The sequence below is a fragment of the Staurois parvus genome, unplaced genomic scaffold (assembly GCF_062004578.1).
Source record: "Staurois parvus isolate SC_StPar_1 unplaced genomic scaffold, SC_StPar_1.0 ptg003116l, whole genome shotgun sequence".
NCBI classification, from domain to species: Eukaryota; Metazoa; Chordata; class Amphibia; order Anura; family Ranidae; genus Staurois; species Staurois parvus.
The window spans coordinates 53,534-75,611 of NW_028320912.1; the positions used below are offsets into that span (position 1 = coordinate 53,534).

General features: G+C 44.7%; 1 protein-coding gene across 1 annotated transcript in view; it reads left to right on the forward strand.

Annotated features, from left to right (window-relative positions):
- LOC149428583 (uncharacterized) overlaps positions 1-22,078 on the forward strand; it is a gene marked incomplete at its 3' end in the record, with an annotated part of 131,406 nt that overhangs the window by 20,478 nt on the left and 88,850 nt on the right. Inside the window, exons 2-3 of the mRNA XM_089667232.1 lie at positions 318-680; positions 9,006-9,326. Of these exons, the coding sequence (XP_089523358.1) occupies positions 318-680; positions 9,006-9,326 (684 nt within the window). The remainder of the gene's footprint in view (positions 1-317; positions 681-9,005; positions 9,327-22,078) is intronic.

Consider the following 22,078-nt stretch of genomic DNA (forward strand, 5'->3'; position numbering starts at 1 on the left):
AACAGTAAATTTTTTCCAGGCCCCATCTAGTGGCCAATTTTAATGTTGCTGGGAGAACATATATAATGAATATTAAGCCCCCCCAAAAAAGGTGAAACGCGTCTGATAAGTTCTCTACAGGTGGAGAACAGGAGCTGAAACCATCTTTTTTCCATTACATTCATATTTATGCAAACCATTTTGTTAAAACCGGAGCTCACTGTCTGATTATAGCGTGGTCACAGTGTTTCCTGGATGACATTAGCAGTTTAGTTTCTGTTGTCTTTATACAAGAGATCCTGTACAATTGTCATCACTCTTTTTTGTTCTAATTTTAGGTGATTTTCGAGTTCGGGGGCTGAGAGTTACTGGGAAAGATGTTCCTACTGAAGCCCTTAGAGGAGAAGATGTCACCATCCCTTGTCTGCTGTCTGGTGTCCCAATACCGCTGAATCTAGAGAAACTATCAGTTGTCTGGACTCTCAGATTACAAAATGGAACTGAACGTGAGGTTTATGGTTTTCGTAGTTCCCGCCATAAGTCATCGAGGATCGGATCTCACATGAATGACAAAGACCTCCAACAAGGCAATGCCAGTCTTTCCATACCCAACATTCAGATCACAGATGAAGGCGACTATCGCTGCTTTGTTATCTTCACTCCAGATGCCGGCAGTGCTACATCTACTCTGCAAGTATCAGGTACACAGTGATAACAGAGCGACTGGGAATAGTTGGGTCCTTTCAGAGGCACCGTCCCATAAATGTATATAATATACAACACTGAGGATGTCTTACTTTTCATAATGTAGCTCTACCCTCTTGAGCTTTGGGTTCCCCTAAGCTCTGCACAGCCAGGCGATACGCGTTTTCCACACTTTCATCCACAGTCAGTAAACAGTCAATGAGCTTGGTTTTTATTAGGGGTTAACAACTTGGATGGGGTCTAGGGGTATATGGAAGTGAACAACTTGTATGACAAACGTCTTAAGGAAAAATGTCAAGAATCCAGCAAACAGCACAAAAAATTGATCCTAGGCTCTCTACTCCTTCAGGAGAGGGACTTCCCTTCTGAAAAATCAGCATACAGTGTCCTCAAGGAGCACTTGGTCCCCTTAAATGAACCTCCTCAGATCCCAGATGAAAATCTCCTCATCCACCTGGCTGTCTTGAGAGTGTCATTAAACAAGGGATTCAGAGATGTACACATGAAGTAGTATCGGGGAGAACTAGTTGGGTATGGCACCTGACTGTCCTCTCCCTTCTTTAGTCCAGGGGATGTAGAAGTGCTCACACTGTCCTGTTCCTGTAGCCTAATGGTTGAAGCTGCTTTCAGGACTCACGCTGGACTGGCTCCTTCCCTGCTGACAGGTTGTCTTTCCTCAGTAGACTGTGGAACAGTGGAGGTTTTTCTTTCCAGCTTCAGCCTGTAGGCAGGTCTCCCTCCTCTGGGGCCCCCTCTAAGGCTCCACCCCAGCAATACTTCCTCAAACCATCTTAAAACCCAACTTCCCTGCTGGCCAGGCTCTCTCATATTTAAGGGCTGACCTAGCCACCATGCCAGGCCTCCTTCCTGAGGATTGGCCAGATTTCCTTGCAGATCAGCCCCTGCAGCCTAACTTGAAGTAACTTTGTTGACTCACTCCCCTGCTGATTCATACCCAGGCTTCTAGCATGCCTCTAACTAAACACAATAAACAAGCCTATATACGCTGTGTGATGAGACACCAAGCTAACAGGTGGGAAGCCTCACTTTCCATATTCACTGTGTGCTGCTAGTAATACAGAGTCATATCAGAGCTTACTGAGCTTCAAAGAGGCCAAATTGTTGGTGCCGCTTAGCTGGCGCCTCTGTGACTGAAGTTGCCGATTTATTTGCCACGTTGCAAAGTACAGTATTAAAGGTTATGACGGCATATACAGTTTCCTGGAAAACGTCATCTGATAAGCATATGCGCGGTCAACAGGTGTCGGGAGTCTCAGCAGCATTTAGGAGGACTGGATGGGGAGACGAGAGAGCTGCCCACCAGGGTTGGGACTCAGGAGTCTCAGCGGGGGACTGTCTGGAAGTGTCAGACAGGAGGAGGAATAGGAAGTATATGCTACTGCAGGAGAGAGGAGGCACTGGTATGGCAGCCAGGCCCAGGCAGTGGTGAGATATTAACTGTATAATGTCCACAGCCCCTAACCATTTTTTGTATTCTTATATACTTGATAAATATAAATATAAATCAGTAAAAAGTGCTATTAAAGTGCAAAACGGTGACTAAATGATGGATATAGTCCATATCGTGCTCAGAATCCAAGAGAGTCCTTTAAGAGCTCCAATCCCTGGATTCGTGGATTAGGTGATAAAAGTAAAAATTGCGCACTCACCAAATGCGCAATTCAAATGCGCATTCAAAGCTGATATTCCAAGGTCCTCATATGGATCTGGTCAGATCTGGTCATGGAAAGCCCTCTGTCACCTGGTAGTGTATTCCACACATAGAAGAAAAGGCCGCTCTGCAGATGTAAAGGACTCCCACTGAGAACACTCAACAGCACGCCCACGTGCTAACGCACCTCCTCAGGTAGATTACTCCGCCTCGGCAGTAACACGGTTCACAGATCACTCCGCGCTCTCGGCCGCGTAGAAGGTAATGTGGCGCATGTGGTGTAGTGGCGGCTATCCGGCGCTGGGGGGCAGTGCGGATCGCTCTACCTGTGTCTGAGCATGGAGGAAGTTCCTCCATGCTCAGACACAGGTAGAGCGATCCGCACTGCCCCCCAGCGCCGGATAGCCGCCACTACACCACATGCGCCACATTACCTTCTACGCGGCCGAGAGCGCGGAGTGATCTGTGAACCGTGTTACTGCCGAGGCGGAGTAATCTACCTGAGGAGGTGCGTTAGCACGTGGGCGTGCTGTTGAGTGTTCTCAGTGGGAGTCCTTTACATCTGCAGAGCGGCCTTTTCTTCTATGTGTGGAATACACTACCAGGTGACAGAGGGCTTTCCATGACCAGATCTGACCAGATCCATATGAGGACCTTGGAATATCAGCTTTGAATGCGCATTTGAATTGCGCATTTGGTGAGTGCGCAATTTTTACTTTTATCACCTCATCCACGAATCCAGGGATTGGAGCTCTTAAAGGACTCTCTTGGATTCTGAGCACGATATGGACTATATCCATCATTTAGTCACCGTTTTGCACTTTAATAGCACTTTTTACTGATTTATATTTATATTTATCAAGTATATAAGTATATTTATTCATTTAGTTAGCGCTGCACCTCTCCCTTGTATGCATTTTTATTGAGAAGGTTCATATGGTACCTCTTTGGTGTTCAGCTGCTGTTTTCTTCTTCTTTTATTTTAATTTTTGTGATTTTATACTAGTTGTTTTAAGCGCTCACTTATTTTGAAAATTACTATTTTTTGTATTCTACCCGCAGCCTCTAACCTTCTGCTATATCCTACAATATCCTGTCTGCAGCCTCTATCTCCTGTACCATGTCCGCAGTCTCTGATCATCTCCTGTACCATGTCATCTCCTGTACCATGTCCACAGTCTCTGATCATCTCCTGTACCATGTCATCTCCTGTACCATATCTGCAGTCTCTGATCATCTCCTGTACCATGTCATCTCCTGTACCATATCTGCACTCTCTGATCATCTCCTGTACCATGTCATCTCATGTACCATGTCCGCAGTCTCTGATCATCTCCTGTACCATATCATCTCCTGTACCATGTCCTCAGTCTCTGATCATCTCCTGTACCATATCTGCAGTCTTTGATCATCTCCTGTACCATGTCATCTCCTGTACCATGTCTGCAGTCTCTGATCATCTCCTGTACCATGTCCGCAGTCTCTGATCATCTCTTGTACCATATCTCCTGTACCATGTCCGCAGTCTCTGATCATCTCCTGTACCATATCTTCAGTCTTTGATCATCTCCTGTACCATGTCATCTCCTGTACCATGTCCGCAGTCTCTGATCATCTCCTGTACCATGTCATCTCCTATACCATGTCCGCAGTCTCTGATCATCTCCTGTACCATTTCCTCAGTCTCTGATCTACTCCTGTATCATGTCCGCAGCCTTTAACCATCTCCTGTATTCTGTCCACAATCGCTAACCATCTTTTGTATCATATCCACAATCTCTAATCATCTCCTGTACCGTGCCCACAGCCTCTAACCATCTCCTGTATCCTGTATGCAATCTCTAACCATCTCTTGTATCATGTCTGCAGTTTCTGACCATCTCTTGTATCATGTCTGCAGTTTATGACCATCTCTTGTATCATGTCTGCAGTATTTGACCATCTCTCTGAGAGCATGGAGAGGAATCAAGAGCGGGCCTCACAGGAGGAGTCAGACCTGTGTGGACTGTGGAGAAGAAAATATAGGATGAAACCAGAGCTGCCAAGCTCGAACCTGGAGAGGACCATCTCTCTGAGCCCTACATAGTGCACCTGAGAGGATGTCTGTGACAGTGCCCCACCAGGCCAGTCTTGGGGGGTTCCCCTCTATATCAGTAAACCTCCTTACCTTCGTGTATTCACTCTGCGGAAGGTGGTCTGTTGCAACAGTTTTCACTGGAGCAGGTGGTGAGGGAAAACCTTCACATGGGGACCTCCAGGCCTGGACTGGCCATGGGGCACACTGGGCATTTACCCGGTGGGCCAGGGCCGCCTGGTTTGTGGCCTGTTGATGACCATGCTTCACAGCGGAAGGGCAGGCCTGGACTGGTCATAGGGCACACCAGGAATTTGTCTAGTGGCTACCCAGTCCGTGGCATGTTGATCACCTGGCTGTAGAGCGGAAGATCACCACTCACCTCTCGCTATGTGGCTATGCCTCTGCCAGGTCTCCCATCCCACCAAGATGTCATTTGGGACCAGCAAGTGGGTTGGATGTGGACATACCACCTAAAGCTCAAGATTGACATTCCACCCTTCCAATGGTCATTAACACCTCTGTGTAATCGGCAAGAGCTAATTGATGATAGGCTGTCTGTGTGCTGGATAGAGAAGAGGAATCTGGTGGCTATCTTGTGTTCCCCACACAGCTAATAGTGGTGGGATGGTGGCCCGGGCGGGCATCTGTCATTGGCAGTCAATGAGCAATGGGCTGTGTGATGGATCTTCTCCTCCAGGTGTGAGCACAGCAGTGTGCATGTGTGTATGATCTGGGCTGATCTTCCTGGAGATAAAGGTGTGCACAGCTCAGCATTTGTCTGCACATGTGTTTTTTATCTACTTTTTTTACATTACTTAATTACATTTGTTTACTCATTGTTTATTGTTTAATGGGGTATGGACATTCCCGACCACCTCTTTCATCAGCGGTATAGACATTCCCGACCACCTCCTTCGTCAGGGGTGTAGACATTCCCGACCACCTCCTTCGTCAGGGGTATAGACATTCCCGACCACCTCCTTCATCAGGGGTATAGACATTCCCGACCACCTCCTTCATCAGGGGTATAGACATTCCCAACCACCTCCTTCGTCAGGAGTATAGACATTCCCGACCACCTCCTTCATCAGGAATATAGACATTCCCGACCACCTCCTTCGTCAGGAGTATAGACATTCCTGACCACCTCCTTCATCAGGGGTATAGACATTCCCGGCCACCTCCTTCGTCAGGAGTATAGACATCCCCGACCACCTCCTTTATCAGGAGTATAGACATCCCCGACCACCTCCTTCATCAGGAGTATAGACATCCCCGACCACCTCCTTCATCAGGGGTATAGACATCCCCGACCACCTCCTTCATCAGGGGTTTAGACATCCTCGACCAGCTTCATTCTACATCTCATCATTATATCAGCAGAGCAGGGGGCAGGAGGAGCTGGACATGGAAACTTGCAGGAAGCGCAGGGGGTAGGAGCAGGCTTGGTGTTCTCTACATCAAACTCCCCACCCCCCAAACCAACCCATGAGCAATGGACTGGAATTTATCTTCTGCTGTCATAAATATGAGATCATCTGCCAACTGCAGTGTAAGTCTGGGATTCTGAAGCTATCTGTCATAGACAATGGGACCCTGTTATTAGAGAGGAAAGGGGGTGGGGGGGGACATGACTGCAAGGGGCACTGTGATGGGGGCTGTGATTTCCAGGGGCACTGTAATGTGAAAGGGCACTGTGATATGAAGGGGAATGCAGTGTAAAGGGGCACTGTAATCATTACAGTTGCCCTTTACAGTGCAGTCCCCTTTATATCACAGTGCCCCTTTACATTACAGTGCAAATGACCGATTCCGACTTTTCCACCAAACCCCCGCACGAACACCCGCCACCATACAAGCCCCCTCACCCCACCCGATCACCCCGGAAAAATCGGCTGCTCAGTCTAAAATGCCCAGGCTTATATTTTATCCCAGTCTGGGCCTGGAGACATCTGCTGAAAGCAGTTTGAATATTGATTACAGTTTCGGCCACTCCAGGACTAAATGGTTTTCTATGTATCCCTTGCAGTAATTTTCACTGGAACAGGTGGTGAGGGGAAACCTTCACACGGGGACACTTGTGCGTCTGAAAACTGCTGCAAGATCGTATAACCACTTCCCGTCCGGCCGCTGTATATAAACAGCTGGACGGTGGCAGTGCAGGGCGGGTTGCCATTCATAAACGGCGCCCGCCATTTTGGATTGTGTAATTCTGGACCTCTGTGTGAGGTCCCGATCATGTGATCACTGATTGGCCAATCAGTGATCACATGAATAGGTGTAAGCAAGATGTCACTTCTGATATCATTGCTTACTACGTGTGAAATCTGTGAATGATCACAGAGATCACATGGTACAGGGCTATTCACAACAGGAAATAGACTGCTTTATTTTAACATAGATACAAGATATATATACAGGGCGGGGAAATACACACCCAGACAGGAAACACATCAGCAGGCCGTCCCATCGGGGAAGGGCTGCCGGAAACATTACATCCCATAATAGTTTGCTAGAACAATGGGATGCACCATGTGGCAGTAGACAATACACAAACCCATACATCCCATAATAGTTTGCTCTCAAGCAAGACACATAATAGAACAATGGGACAACCACCTGGCATTAAACAATGAACAACCCCCCACACCCCACCTATACATGCCTACACAATAGCATGTATAGGTGGAGGGATATGGGGAGCTGAGACAGGGGTCTCCCCACCTCTCCAAAGTGAGCTGTGTTCCATGGGCTTTTTGAGCTGTTTAGCTGATATTTTCATGCTTTTACGTGATGCACTTTACTGTTTCACTCAGCTCATTATATTCATGATGCACTTTACCATATTGTTTGATTTTTTAGATTTCGCAATGATTTTACCATTCCGCAATATATATATATTTATTTATTTATTTTTGCCTTGGGAGCAAGCTGCACATGCTAAGTTTGATGTGTATTGCTACAGAGTTTTTTTTTTTTCTTGGGAGAGTGCATGTGACCAGCACAGGGCCAATCAGCACTGTCCAGACAGAGATCAGGGGTTCTGCATCCTCCTAGAACAAAATGAAAACTCCTTCTACAAGTTTTAACCAGTGCTCTGCTGGACACTCATAGAAGTCACAAGACTGCTATATACTGCTGATGAGAAAAGGGATTTAGCAGTTTACTAAAATAATTGCATTTTCATGTTCTGTGTACTGTGGGAGAGCGGATATAGTGAATGCAGGGTCCGGGGAGAGTGGATATAGTGAATGCAGCGTCCGGGGAGAGCGGATATAGTGAATGCGGGGTCCGGGGAGACCGGATATAGATAATGCGGGGTCCGGGGAGAGCGGATATAGTGAATGCGTGGTCTGGGGAGAGCGGATATAGTGAATGTGGGGTCCAGGGAGAGCAGATATAGTGAATGCGTGGTCCGGGGAGAGCGGATATAGTGAATGCGGGGTGCGGGGAGAGCAGATATAGTGAATGCGGGGTCCGGGAGAGCGGATATAGGGAATGCGGGGTCCGGGAGAGCGGATATAGTGAATGCGGGGTCCGGGGAGAGAGCGGATATAGTGAATGCAGGGTCCGGGGAGAGCGGATATAGGGAATGCGGGGTCCGGGGAGAGCGGATATAGTGAATGCAGGGTCCGGGGAGAGTGGATATAGTGAATGCGGGGTCCGGGGAGAGAGCGGATATAGTGAATGTGGGGTCCGGGGAGAGCGGATATAGTGAATGCGGGGTCCGGGGAGAGCGGATATAGTGAATGCAGGGTCCGGGGAGAGCGGATATAGGGAATGCGGGGTCCGGGAGAGCGGATATAGTGAATGCGGGGTCCGGGAGAGCGGATGTAGTGAATGCGGGGTCCAGGGAGAGCGGATATAGTGAATGCGGGGTCCGGGGAGAGCGGATATAGGGAATGCGGGGTCCGGGGAGAGCGGATATAGGGAATGCGGGGTCCGGGGAGAGCGGATATAGGGAATGCGGGGTCCGGGAGAGCGGATATAGGGAATGCGGGGTCCAGGAGAGCGGATATAGTGAATGCGGGGACTGGGGAGAGCGGATATAGTGAATGCGAGGTCCGGGGAGAGCGGATATAGTGAATGCGGGGTCCGGGGAGAGCAGATATAGTAATTGCGGGGTCCTGGAGAGCGGATATAGTGAATGCGGGGTCCGGGGAGAGCGGATATAGTGAATGTGGGGTCCGGGGAGAGCGGATATAAAGAATGCGGGGTCCGGGGAGACCAGATATAGTGAATGCGGGGTCCGGGGAGAGCGGATATAGTGATTGCGGGGTCCGGGGAGAGCGGATATAGTGAATGCGGGGTCCGGGGAGAGCGGATATAGTGAATGCGGGGTCCGGGGAGAGCGGATATAGTGAATGCGGGGTCCGGGGAGAGCGGATATAGTGAATGCGGGGTCCGGGGAGAGCGGATATAGTGAATGCAGGGTCCGGGGAGACCATATATAGTGAATGCGGGGTCCGGGGAGACCATATATAGTGAATGCGGGGTCCGGGAATTAGTAACACTTTAAGTGGAATTAGCCTTTAGTATAGAAATAATGAATAACTGTCTTTCCTTGTACAGTTAAGCCGCAGATGGCGCTGAGCCATGATCAACATATTGAAGATGGAATCAAGGGATCTGTCCGTTGTGAAGTCAATAATTTTTACCCAGAAGCTGTGAAGATCCGATGGGTTAAATACAGTAAAAGTAACAGCAGGAACTCATCTTGGGACAAGGACGTTTCTTTCACAACTCTATTGGGGAACAGCGATGGGACATTTAATGTGACCAGTGAGCTGACTTTGGAGCCGACTACCGTACCTCAACCCAGAGATGTATTCTTCTGTATTGTCAGCCACAGATCCCTGGAGGAGGAAATTACTCTCAGCTTTACCATGCCAAGTAAGTAGTCTTAAGCCCCGTACACACAATGAGAATATTGGATGAATGATCGTCCGGTTTTTTTGGGGGGGGTTGGGGGGGTTTGCCTTCTACTCTCATATCAAAAGTGAAGAGGTTGCTAAAGATCCAAAAATTCAAGTGATTTTGACCTGTAAGAGGACAGGTCAAAAAGTGGAGCTGAGCTCAGGAGGGAACGGTGGTGGACACGCGGTGTGTTTGTTCACAACTATATGGGAAGTGCTGCATGTTTATCACGGACGATAATAAAGCCGCACACTTTATGAAGGAAGATAAAGAATAAGCGCAATTTATGAACTGTGAACATTACATCACATGTGTTTTTAGGTTTAACCCCTCACCTTCCAGAGGATTTCCTGAGCAGGCCATTATTTTGCGTTATGGCGCTGTGTTATTTTAACTGACAATTGCACGGTCATGCAACGCTGCACCCAAATGAAATTTATATCCTCTTTTTCCCACAAATAGAACTTTCTTTTGGTGGCATTTGATCACCTCTGTGTTTTTTATTTTTGTCACTATTAACAAAAAAAACGAGTTTTTGTTCTGTCTCTCCAATCTAAGCATTGAAAGTGTGATCTCTGTAACTTACAGTTGTGATGAGATAGTGATAACTCCAATCTTAGTTGAATAACACAGGCATTGACTCGATCCAGACGACACCTTGTAGATCTTGTGAAGTTTATTCCATAAACTGAGAGAATCTTACAACAATGAACATCGGATAGGTCAAAATATCATAATGTGATCTGCTTCATGACATGAGGCTTGAAGCTGAAATGCCTTACTGGGAAAAGGGGAGGGGCTATCTATACAACATGAACTAAACCAAAGCAAAGGGAGGAGCAGAGGAAAAATGCAAAGAACACTTAAAGGCATATGACAGTCATGTGAAACATGACACTCCCCGTCGCAATCTATGATTTCTATTATAACAAACTTTAGTCCAATATAAGAAATGAAGATTCTTTCCAGGAACATCTGCAAAACAAGAAGGAAAAGAAGAACAAAGGAAAACAATGCAAACATTTAGCATAATACTTGCAGATGTTGGTCTCGAAAGTCCAGGCTGAGACATGGAAATCCATATTCAGTGGGGAAGGCAGCAACATGCACTAGTCCTTCTTACCTCCCTTTAAATCAGGTTGATGACTTGTCTTCCTCTTTGGGCAAAAGAAGTATCAGCCAAGATGTGTCCCGGAATGCAGTAGTAAGTACTGCATGACTGCCACGGTCAGCAGGGTTGAGACTAGTGGGAACATAGTGCCATTGTTCAGGCGTAGAGAACTTCCGTATGCGTTCCACTCTGTTGCCGACATACATGTAGAACTGTCTCCAGCGATTGTGTATATATCCTAGCACTATTTTGCTGTCTGTATAAAAGTGAAAGGAGTCTATTGCAACATCTGTTTCAAGTTCTATAAGCTCATCAATTTCCACTGCTAACACAGCTGCACAACGTTTGAGCCTTGGAATAGTATGGGCAGGTTTTGGTATGAGCTTGTTCTTGCCCATGATAAATCCTATACCCACTTCACCGCTGGGATCCGTAGCTCGAAGATAAGCCACTGCAGGAATGGCTTCGTTGGATGCATCGGAGAAGACATGAATCTCTCTTCTGGTGACATTCTTTAAGGATGCTTGGATGTAAGAGCGTGGTATCTGGAGTTGTTCTAATGCTTTTAGAGACTGTTTCCAGGATTCCCACCTTTGTTGTTTCTCCTTGGGTAGCTTCAGAAGTAAGTTGTCTCAGCAGTATCTTACCCTGAATGGTGAGAGGTGTAATGAAACCTAAGGGATCATAAATGCTGTTCACTGTAGACAAAACTCCTCGCTTTGTGAAGGGCTTGTCACAGGCTGATGCTTGAAATGTGAATGTGTCTTGTTTAACATTCCAAAGCAATCCGAGACTGCGTTGTGTAACAGGTCAGATCCTAGTTGGAGTTTCTTCACACTGACAGCATGGTCATCAGAAGGAAAGGCTATCATGACCTTGTTGCTGTTAGAGATGATTTTGTGAAATCTGCGGTTTGCAGTGGCAAGCATGTTCTGTGTTCTAGTAAGAAGGTCAATAGCTTCTTCTTCATTGGGCAGAGATTTGAGTCCATCGTCTACATAGAAATTCCTTTCGACAAACTGTCTTGCACCAGATCCAAATTCTTTCTCATCCTCTTGAGCTGTTTTCCTCAGTCCATAAATTGCTACTGCAGGAGAAGGACTGTTACCAAAAACATGTACCTTCATTCGGTAGTCTATGACTTCATCGTTGGCATCATTATTGCGGTACCATCGGAACCTGAGGAAGTTTCTGTAGTCTTCACGGACGATGAAACGGTGGAACATCTGCTGAATGTCAGCCATACCAGCAATTGGCTCTTGTCTGAAGCGAAGTAAAACTCCTGTAAGATTGTTGTTCAGATTAGGCCCAGTGAGAAGATTGTCATTGAGGGAGACGCCTTCATGACAAGCACTTGAGTCAAAGACCACCCTAATCTGATCAGGCTTGCGAGGATGGTAGACACCAAAACATGGTAGGTACCAACATTCTTCTCCTTCCGTAAGAGGAGGTGCAGGCTCAGCATGATCTCTCTCAAACACCTTCTGCATAAAGTCTACAAAGTGCTTTTTCATCTCAGGCTTCTGGTTCAAACTACGATTTAAAGAAACAAACCGTGATTCTGCGTGTACCCTGTTTGGTAGTCTCTTTTTTGGGGTATGAAATGGTAGAGGTGCTACCCAACTGTTGGAATTATCTTGGTAGAACTCTTTACTCATGGTTTTCAAGAATTCTTTGTCTTCAATGATAGCTGCCAAGTCATTGTCTTTAGTGGTTACCTTGAACACTGTGTTGCCGATGTTGTCATCCCAGAGATTAAGAGCTTTCTTATTGTCTTGTATGATGTGCCATTGTGCACCTTTTTCAAACAGTCTTTCTTTCATGATATATTTACAGTTTCAAGAAAAAGTATGTGAACCCCTTGGGATTACATGGAGTTTTGCATGAATTGGGCATAAAATGTGCTCTGAACGTCATCTAAGTCACAACAATAGAAGAACACAGTCTGCTGAACATAATACTACACAAACATTAGATGTTGCCATGGTTTAATTGCACATAACATGTAAACATTCACAGTGCAGGGAGGAAAAAGTATGTGAGGCCCTAGCTTAATGACTTCTCCCAGAGCTAATTGGAGCCAGGAGTGAGCCAACCTTGACTCCAATCAGTGTGATGATATTGGATGTGTTGCTGACAGCTGTCCTGCCCTTAAAAAACACACACCTGTTTTGGGTTTACTGGTTTCAAGAAGCACTGTCTGATGTGAACCATGCCTCGCAGAAAAGAGCTCTCAGAAGACCTGCGATCAAGAATTGTTGACTTGCATGAAGCTGGAAAGGGTTACAAAAGTATCTCCAAAAGCCTTGATGTTCATGTGTCCACGGTAAGACAGACTGTCTACAAATGGAGAAAGTTTAGCACTGTTGCTACTCTCCCTAGGCGTGGTCGTCCTGTAAAAATGACTGCAAGAGCACAGCGCAGAATGCTGCATGAGGTAAAGAAGAATCCCAGAGTGTCAGCTAAAGACCTACAGAAATCTCTGGCAAATGCTAACATTTTTGTTGACACATCTACAATAAGGAAAACAGTAAAGAAGAATGGAGTACATGGGAGGACACCACGGAGGAAGCCATTGCTGTCCAAAAAGAATATTGCAGCACGTTTGAAGTTTGCAAAAGAGCACCTGGATGTTCCACAGCACTACTGGCAAAATATACTGTGGACAGATGAAACCAAGATTGAGTTGTTTGGGAAGAACACACAACACTATGTGTGGAGAAAAAAAGGCACAGCACACCAACATCAAAACTTCATCCCCACTGTGAAACATGGCGGAGGGAGCATCATGGTTTGGGGCTGCTTTGCTGCCTCAGGGCCTGGACGGATTGTTGTCATTGATGGGAAAATGAATTCCAGAGTTTATCAAGACATTTTGCAGGAAAACGTACAACCATCTGTCCGCCAACTGAAGCTCCGCAGAGGATGGGTGATGCAACAGGACAATGACCCAAAGCATACAAGTAATTCAACAAAACAATGGCTGCAACAGCACAGAATACGCCTTCTGGAGTGGCGCAGTCAGAGTCCTGACCTCAACCCCATTGAAATGCTGTGGCATGACCTTAAGAGAGCGATTCACACCAGACATCCCAAGAATATTGCTACACTGAAACAGTTTTGTGAAGAGGAGTGGTCCAAAATGACTCCAGATCGTTGTGCAGGTCTGATCTGCAACTACAGGAAACGTTTGGTTGAGGTTATTGCTGCCAAAGGAGGGTCAACCAGTGTCAGGGCAGGGACCGATGAACGGACAGGCAGGCCTAACAATGTAACGCACTGGCTGACGACAACCACCACCCACAGACCGAAGTCCCTCAGGGCGCGGAGTCTAAGTCCCAGGCTGCCCTTCACCAGGGCCCCTGATGGTGGGGATGGACTTGACGCAGCCAGGAACCAGGTCGCGGCCCCCGAGACACCTCAGCTGCGGTAATGGCCGCCGCCAATGGCGTGTAGCTGGTGGAAGAGACAAAAGAGTAGTCAGACAGGCCGGGTCAACAACAACAGGACAAGACAGTACAGGACAGCAGACGAGAATCACAGGTCACGAGCCGGGTTCAGCAACAGAGGGTCAGATCAAATGAGAATACAAAGAATAGTCGAGTCACAAGCCGAATCAGATACCAGGAGTCACGAGAGTCAGAACAGAGTAATAGCGACACCAAGACACAAGACACAAGTGCAAAGAGCATGTGTGGACCACAGGCTTATATGTCATCAGCCACACCCCTCTGGGGGATGGACCTTAGAGACCAGAAGGCATAAAAGGATTCCCACCATGCACAGCAGAAAACCAATATGGACGCCAGCATATGGAGTCACATAACCTCAGGGAAAAAATAGGACCTTGACAACCAGTTATTAAGTCCAACGGTTCACATACTTTTTCCTCCCTGCACTGTGAATGTTTACATGTTATGTGCAATTAAACCATGGCAACATCTAATGTTTGTGTAGTATTATGTTCAGCAGACTGTGTTCTTCTATTGTTGTGACTTAGATGACGTTCAGAGCACATTTTATGCCCAATTCATGCAAAACTCCACGTAATCCCAAGGGGTTCACATACTTTTTCTTGCAACTGTATGTGGTAGTTGTGCAGAACACTTTGTTCCTCCTTTTGACAGGACATGTGTTTTAAAGGAAGAGACTCAGTAGGACCTCCTGTCCTTGTCTAGGCAGACATTGCCTATGATGACCCATCCTAGATCCAGGCACTGAGCATATGGTGCATTGTGTGGACTGTTGATTTGATGATGAACTTTGTGCACCCTTAGGATGTCTCAACTGAGTAACAGTAGGATATCGGCACTTTCATCGAGGGCTGGTATTCGGTTGGCTATGAGTTCTTGCAAGAGATCTGTTACTCTGATCATCCAGAATAGTATACCCCAAAGGCCTTTTCAGGTTGACCTTTGGGGTATACACAGACCAAGCATATCTTTGCACAAGATTTGTTGCAGAATCCTTCTCCACAGACCTCTGTACATATAGAGAACACTGGGGTGGCAGGTGCTGCTTAATCTGGGCGCTCCCCGCCTTGCTTTGCCTCAGGAAGATTGCTTGTGAGTGTAGTAGAGTTGTGCGAATATTGATGAAGAGCTTGCACATGGTCATCACTGTCACACTCTATACATTTGATCGCTTTACAGTCCTTTGCAAAGTGTTCTGTGGAGGCACAGCATTTGTAGCAAACCCCAAATTTCCTCAAACGTTCCTTACGTTCTTGGAGGGTTTTCTTTCTGAAGCCGATACATTTCTTAAGTGGATGTGGTTTGTTATGTATTGGACATTGCCGATTTGGGTTCTCCAATTTTCTTGTTTTGATCAGTCTTTTCAAGAACTGTAGCAGGCGCAGGTAGAACATTAGTCCCTTTCACTAACTCTGGACCTCTATGGTCTCTGTGCGACATACGTGTGTTTGTTTGTAGGTCTTGGAGAGGGTGTACTGAGAAGGTTACAGTCCCCATATGAGAAACTTGGGTCATTCTTAGTGTCTGCAATTCTTGTGATGAACTTGCAGAAGTAGGAAAAAGGAGGAAAGGCAACTCTATGTTCTTCCTTATACTTTGGTCCAAGCGCTGCCCATCTTTCTTGAATTCCATATGGTAGCTTGAGAACAATAGATTTGATGCCATGAGAGGTGTCAAGGTAACTGAGACCAGGTAAGTTGATGTCAGCCTTAGCAAGTTGAAGCTCTAATAGAACATCGCTGAGTTCTTGAAACTTTAGATTGTCGCTAGCAGAAATCCTTGGGAAGCTTTGCAACCTTTTGAATAAAGCTTCTTCAATGGCCTCTGGGCTGCCAAAGGTATGTTCAAGTCTGCCCCAAGCAGCATTAAGGCCTGCAGCAGGGTTGTCAATATGAACTGCTTTGAGCCTCTTGATGCATTCAGTGGACTGAGGACCTAGCCATCTGATGAGTAGATCTAATTCCTCTGTGGCATTGCTGTCTCGGTCACTCATTGTGGCCTTAAAAGTGGATTTCCAGCCTCTGTATTTTTCAGGCTTGTCATCAAACTTGGTGAGGCCTGTCTTAACAAGCTCTCTGTGGAGCATGTATTTAGCAAACTGTGACAGGTCCATGTTTCCAGATTGTGGGTACATGACTGCAGGTGGAACAGAGTTGGTTGTGACGGTTGATGGACTTACGTGGAGTGACTTGGGAACATATGTTGCTACTAAGGCATTCAATGCCGGAGCTGGCTTGAAGTCCATTGGCATGTTGATTTGTAGAGTAGTGCGTTTGCTAGGAGGTACTCTGTTGGTGCCAAAGTATGATGGACGGTCTGTTAAATACACACCAGTGTCTGCAGCTAGCTGAGATGCTGCAGTCTGATGTATTGGAGGATACTGTATAAGGGCAAATGGTCTTGAGGTACAGTAGGTGCAGAGAAGAGACTTTGAGTACTTTGGCTGCTGTGACAGGGAGTTGATGTTCTGGAGAGGTGTGTGAAGAATCTGAGACATAAGATACAACTGAGTGTTTGGAACTGTTGTCTCTTTTGTTTTCACTAGCGACTTGTTCTAAGACCCTTAACCTTGCCATGGCTGTGGCATGCTCACATTGTTATTTCAGAACTTCAATTTCTGCCGTTTGGCGTGTGGCTTCAGCTTCTTTCTCTGCTTTCTGATGTGCAACCTGAGCCTCCATTTCTGCTTTTTTATGTGTGGCCTGAGCCTCCATTTCTGCGGCCCGAGCCTCCATTTCTGCGGCCCGAGCCTCCATTTCTGCAGCCTGATGTGCGGCCTGAGCCTCCATTTCTGCGGCCTGAGCCTCCATTTCTGCTTTCTTATATGCGGCCTGAGCCTCCATTTCTGCTTTCTTATATGCAGCCTGAGCCTCTATTTCTGCTTTCTTTTGGGCGAAAGCTGCATGAATTTTAGAAGCTTCAGCATCAGCACGGGCTTTTATTAGTTGTTGACTGAATGTAGAAGACCTTGATTGTAATGATTTGGAAGATCTTGAGGAGCGTCTAGTAGATGCAGAGCGATAAGATCTGGATTCATGGAGCCGTGCTATTCTCACTTCTGCCTCTGTCTTTGTTCGCACCACTAAATTGTCTCTTTCAAGATTGAGCTCCTTAGAACTCATTAATTCTTCCATTGACCTTTGAGTGTTGTACCACTTTAATAGAGCAATATATTTAACACACAGTCTTTGATAATTCTCATAAGCAACATTCAATTGCTGGATAGCGCCCTCTAGTTGTATTGGCTCATGAGATTGTTGGGGGAGAGCAGACATGCATTCAACAGTATTAGACCACAAGTCATTAATATTAGACAGCAATTCTTCCTTGTCAGCAGTAAGATTCTTTTGCACCTTCCAGGTTGGTTTTGTTAGCGTTTTTATCTTTTATCTAACTCAGGGTTTAGGTCCTGTTCTGGATGAAACTCTGTTTGTGTATTAGTTTACCCAGACTGTATATTATTTTCCTGAAACATCATGTTAGCAAGGAGAGGGGTTGATATAAAGTTTACAGAGAAATGTATCAATTTTTCTGTGGGTGAGCTCAGGTTTCCTAGGCAATGGTTGCAGAAAAGTTTTCTTTCACTTTCTAAGGTTTCACAGACAACTCATGTGCTAATGTATACAGATGCAGGGTATAAACTTGCAGTTGTAAGACATTCACATTAATAATTTGTCCTGACACTGATGAGTGTTATGTTGAGATATACTTGCAGACATGTACAGACTTGTGTAGAGATGGCTGCACAGTCTGTAGCTGCTATTCCAGTGTTCATATAACATCTCACTGTGTATCCAAAGCTAGCAATGATCCTATGAAGACATTTCACTGATCTTTTGACTGTTCCGTCTCTCCAATCTAAGCATTGAAAGTGTGATCTCTGTAACTTACAGTTGTGATGAGATAGCGATAACTCCAATCTTAGTTGAACAACACAGGCATTGACTCAATCAGATGACACCTTGTAGATCTTGTGAAGTTTATTCTATAAACTGAGAGAATCTTACAACAATGAACATCGGATAGGTCAAAAGATCATACTGAGATCTGCTTCATGACATGAGGCTTAAAGCTGAAATGCATTACTGGGAAAAGGGGTGGGGCTATCTATACAGCATGAACTAAACCAGAGGAAAGGGAGGAGCAGAGACAAAATACAAAGAACACTTAAAGGCATATGACAGTCATGTGAAACATAACCGTTTTGAAGAAAAAAAAACATGTTTTTGACTTTTTGCTATAAAAAATGTCCAATAAAAAAAAAAATTAAAAATCAAATTTCGTCATAAATTTAGGCCAAAATGTATTCTGCTAAAAATAAAAAATCTCAATACGTGTAAATTAATTGGTTTACGTGAAAGCTATAGCGTCTACAAATGGTGGTATAGATACTGGGAATTATTTTTTTTTAATACTAGTAATGGCGGAGATCAGCAACTGCGGCGGGCATTCTGACACTGGTGGGAACTGACTACCTGCCATTGATATCCCCAGTGACACCAATACAATGATCAGTGCTAATAAAAAGCACTGACACTGTACTAATAGCATTGGACAGGAAGGGGTTAACATCTGGGTTGATCAAAGGGTTATCTGTGTGCTGTTTTACTAGGAAAAGAGATACAAAGCAGCATGTCCTTGCTGGCAGGAGAGAGACCTCTGTTGTTTACATACAGCTCGCTCACCTGTCAGCTTTGCCGGCGATCACTGAGTGATCGACATCCACAGTCACCAATAGTGGAGCGCGTGTAGGTGCGCCCCCTATCCGAAAATGTAAAGTGTGTATGTGTGTGTAGCCCTGCCACCCTGTAGCAGTACTTCTGATATAGGGTGGAGGGCGAGCGGTTAATATTCTAATCAATAAATGCAGTTTTGTACAACACTCACGTATGGTTCACCACATTGGTCCCTTAATGTAACCTCCTTCTGGTGGACATCTAATTCACAAAAACCTCTCTTTGCTGAGAAGTAGTGTTTGGTTTCTGGGACCACAGCTATGTTTAGTGAGCGGATACCTTGAACACTAGTAGCCTCCTATTCTACCTATTCTAATCCAGTAATATAAATGCTTCACCTGCAATGATAAATGTACAGTCAGTATATATAGAAGTGTTGGGTTCTCCAGACATGCAGGACTGAGATAATATCTGTTGTGTTTTTCTTTTATAGGACAGAATCCAGCGATAGGTATTGTTATTGCTTTAGCTGTTTTAGGCGTAATCGCAGGTTTCACAAACCTTTTGAGGATCATTTTTAATAAAAGTAAGTTTTTGCTCTTTTATCTGGAAGTAAATAAATGCCGCAAGGTGTGTATATGTCATTAGAACTGTTATATAACCTCAGATTAGACGTGCAGAACAAAAACATTCATTTAGTTTCAGATCAGTTCATTAACCACTCGCCGTCCTGAGGATTTACCCCCCTTCCTGACCAGGCCATTTTTTGTTGTTGGGCATTGCGCTGTTTCAACTGGTAATTGCGCAGTCATGCAATGCTGCACCGAAACAAAATTTATGTCCTTTTTCCACACAAATAGAGCTTTCTTTTGGTGGTATTTGATAACCTCTACGGTTTTTATTTTTTTGCGCTATAAACAAAAAAAGGCCGAAAATTTTGGGGAAAAAAACAATATTTTTCAATTTTGGTTTAATAAAATATCCAATAAACTCAAGTTAGTCATAAATTTAGGCTAAAATGTATTCTGCTACATGACTTTGGTAAAAAAATCTCAATACATGTATATTGGTTTGTGTGAAAGTCATAGTGTTTACAAATTATGGTGTATATTGGAATTTATGTAGCTTTTACTTTCTGACCATCATATTTCTTGAAGTGTTAAAGTGCCAGGACAGTACACCCCCCCCCCCCAAATGACCCCTTTTGGAAAGTAGACACCCCAAGGATTTTGCAGAGAGGCATGTTGAGTCCATGGGACATTTTTTGAATATGACAATTTTTTTAAACAAAGTTGTCACTTTAATGATATATTGCTCGTGCCTGCCATGGGTATATGTGGAATAACACCCCAAAACACATTCTTCTACTTCTTCTGAGTATGGGGGTACCACATGTGAGACTTTTTGGCAACTTAGCTACATACAGGCCCCCAAAATCCAATGACCACCGCCAGGCTTTCAAAGGGCATATTTCTTCATATCACTTCCCCACTACCTATCACAGTTTCAAAGGCCCTAAAATGTCAGGATAGTACAACCCCCCAAAATGTCCCCTTTTTGAAAAGTAGACACCCCATTTTTGTTTTTCTTTATTCATTTTCCAAAAACATGTTGCAACAAATGAGATCTGCAAAACACTCACCATGCCTCTTATCAAATACCTTGGAGTGTCTACTTTCCAAAAAGGGGTCATTTGGAGGTGGGGGGGGGGGGGCTTTTACTATCCTGGCATTTCAGGGCCAATATTAGAAGCTTCTGCCACACATCACCCACTCTTGAGGACAAAGCCTGTTCTAACACTTTTTGTTCACATGAAAAAAACTTGTTTTTTTTTTTTTTCAACCTCCAAACATTTATTTATATATATATATATATATATATATATTTTTTTTTTTAAAGCAGAGGCCCTAGAGAATAAAATGGTGGGTGTTGAAATTTTTTATATCACACAGTATTTGCGCAGCGATTCTTCAAACGCAAATCTTTTGGGAAAAATACACTTTTTTGAATTTTAATGCACAAAAACACAATATATTGCCCATTTGTTTGATAAACTATAAAAGATGTTATGCTGAGTAAATAGATACCAAACATGACATGCTTTAAAATTGTGCATGCCTGTGCAATGGCAACACAATACTTACATTTTTATTATTGATAGGCGATGCTTTAACCCCCCTGGAGGTATTCCCGAGTGTAGCTCGGGGTAAAGTTTCAGCACTACAAGCGGTAACCCCCCCGAGCTACACTCGGGAATACACTGCAGCGTTGCTCCGGGATTCCTCAATCACTTACCTTGTCCTGCGTTGCCGCGAAGTCCCCCCTGCAGTGTCCCCGGCAATGTCCTCCGGCATCTGTCTTCCAGGTTCCATTCCCTGCAACGTCGGGACGTACGGGGGACGGAACTGGCGTGAAATTTGAAAATTGTAAAAGTGACATTCACTAAATACACTAAAATCACATAGTATAACATTCCTGTATCAAACCATTTCACATACATTTTGTCCCGAGTGCTTTGTCCGGCGCCCTGCCTGCATTTTTACTGTTCTTTCTGCCTGGAAACTGAGAAACATCCATGGCGTCCAAAAAGCGTCCCTTTAGGTCAGACGCGGTTTTAGACCGGCTAGAGAACAGCGATAGTAAATCAGAACCACTTGCAGAATTGAGTGATAATGATTGGTGGGGGAAATTCCTCATCAGACACTGAAAACGATTCTGCGACTGAGCTCAGCGATGTGCGAACTTGGCGCTATATTTCACATTTCAGTGTTTTTGGTTTGATTATATTATTTAATTAAATGTATTATTATTATTATATTATTATTTTTTATGAATATTTATTAAATTATCATTTATGATTTTGTGTTTCAAATTTTAACATACCCGGGATGTTTACTAGACTCTTGTTCGGACAGATTTCAGTGAGTTATTCCTAAAAATTACAGCCTACAATAAAAAAAAAACATATTTCCATGCAAAAAAATGTACCACTTTGAGCACAGAAATATGGGCATAATCAGACCGCTAGGGAGGTTACAAACCTTTTACAGGTCATCAATTTATATTTACAGAGGAGTAGTGCTAGAATTAGTGCCCTTAATCTGGCGTTCGTGGTAATACCTCACATGCATTAATTCATAATGTGTTGCGCTCCCAGTGAGAGTGTCAAAGATATTGATTCTATTTACCCTTTTGTAAACAAATATATACTCAGGTAATGTGCAAAAAATACAAAATAAAAATATATATAGTGATAAAAAAATATTATATATATTTATTTATTTATTTATTTATTTATTTATTTATCGTGTTTATATAGCGCCAAAGGGTTTGCTCAGCGCTGTACAATGGGGGGGGGCAATACATGAAACAGAACAGTAACATCAAACAGTACACAAGGGGTTAGAGGGCCCTACTCTTTCGAGCTTACAATCTAGGAGGGAGGGGGTAGAGGCACCGGAGGAAGCG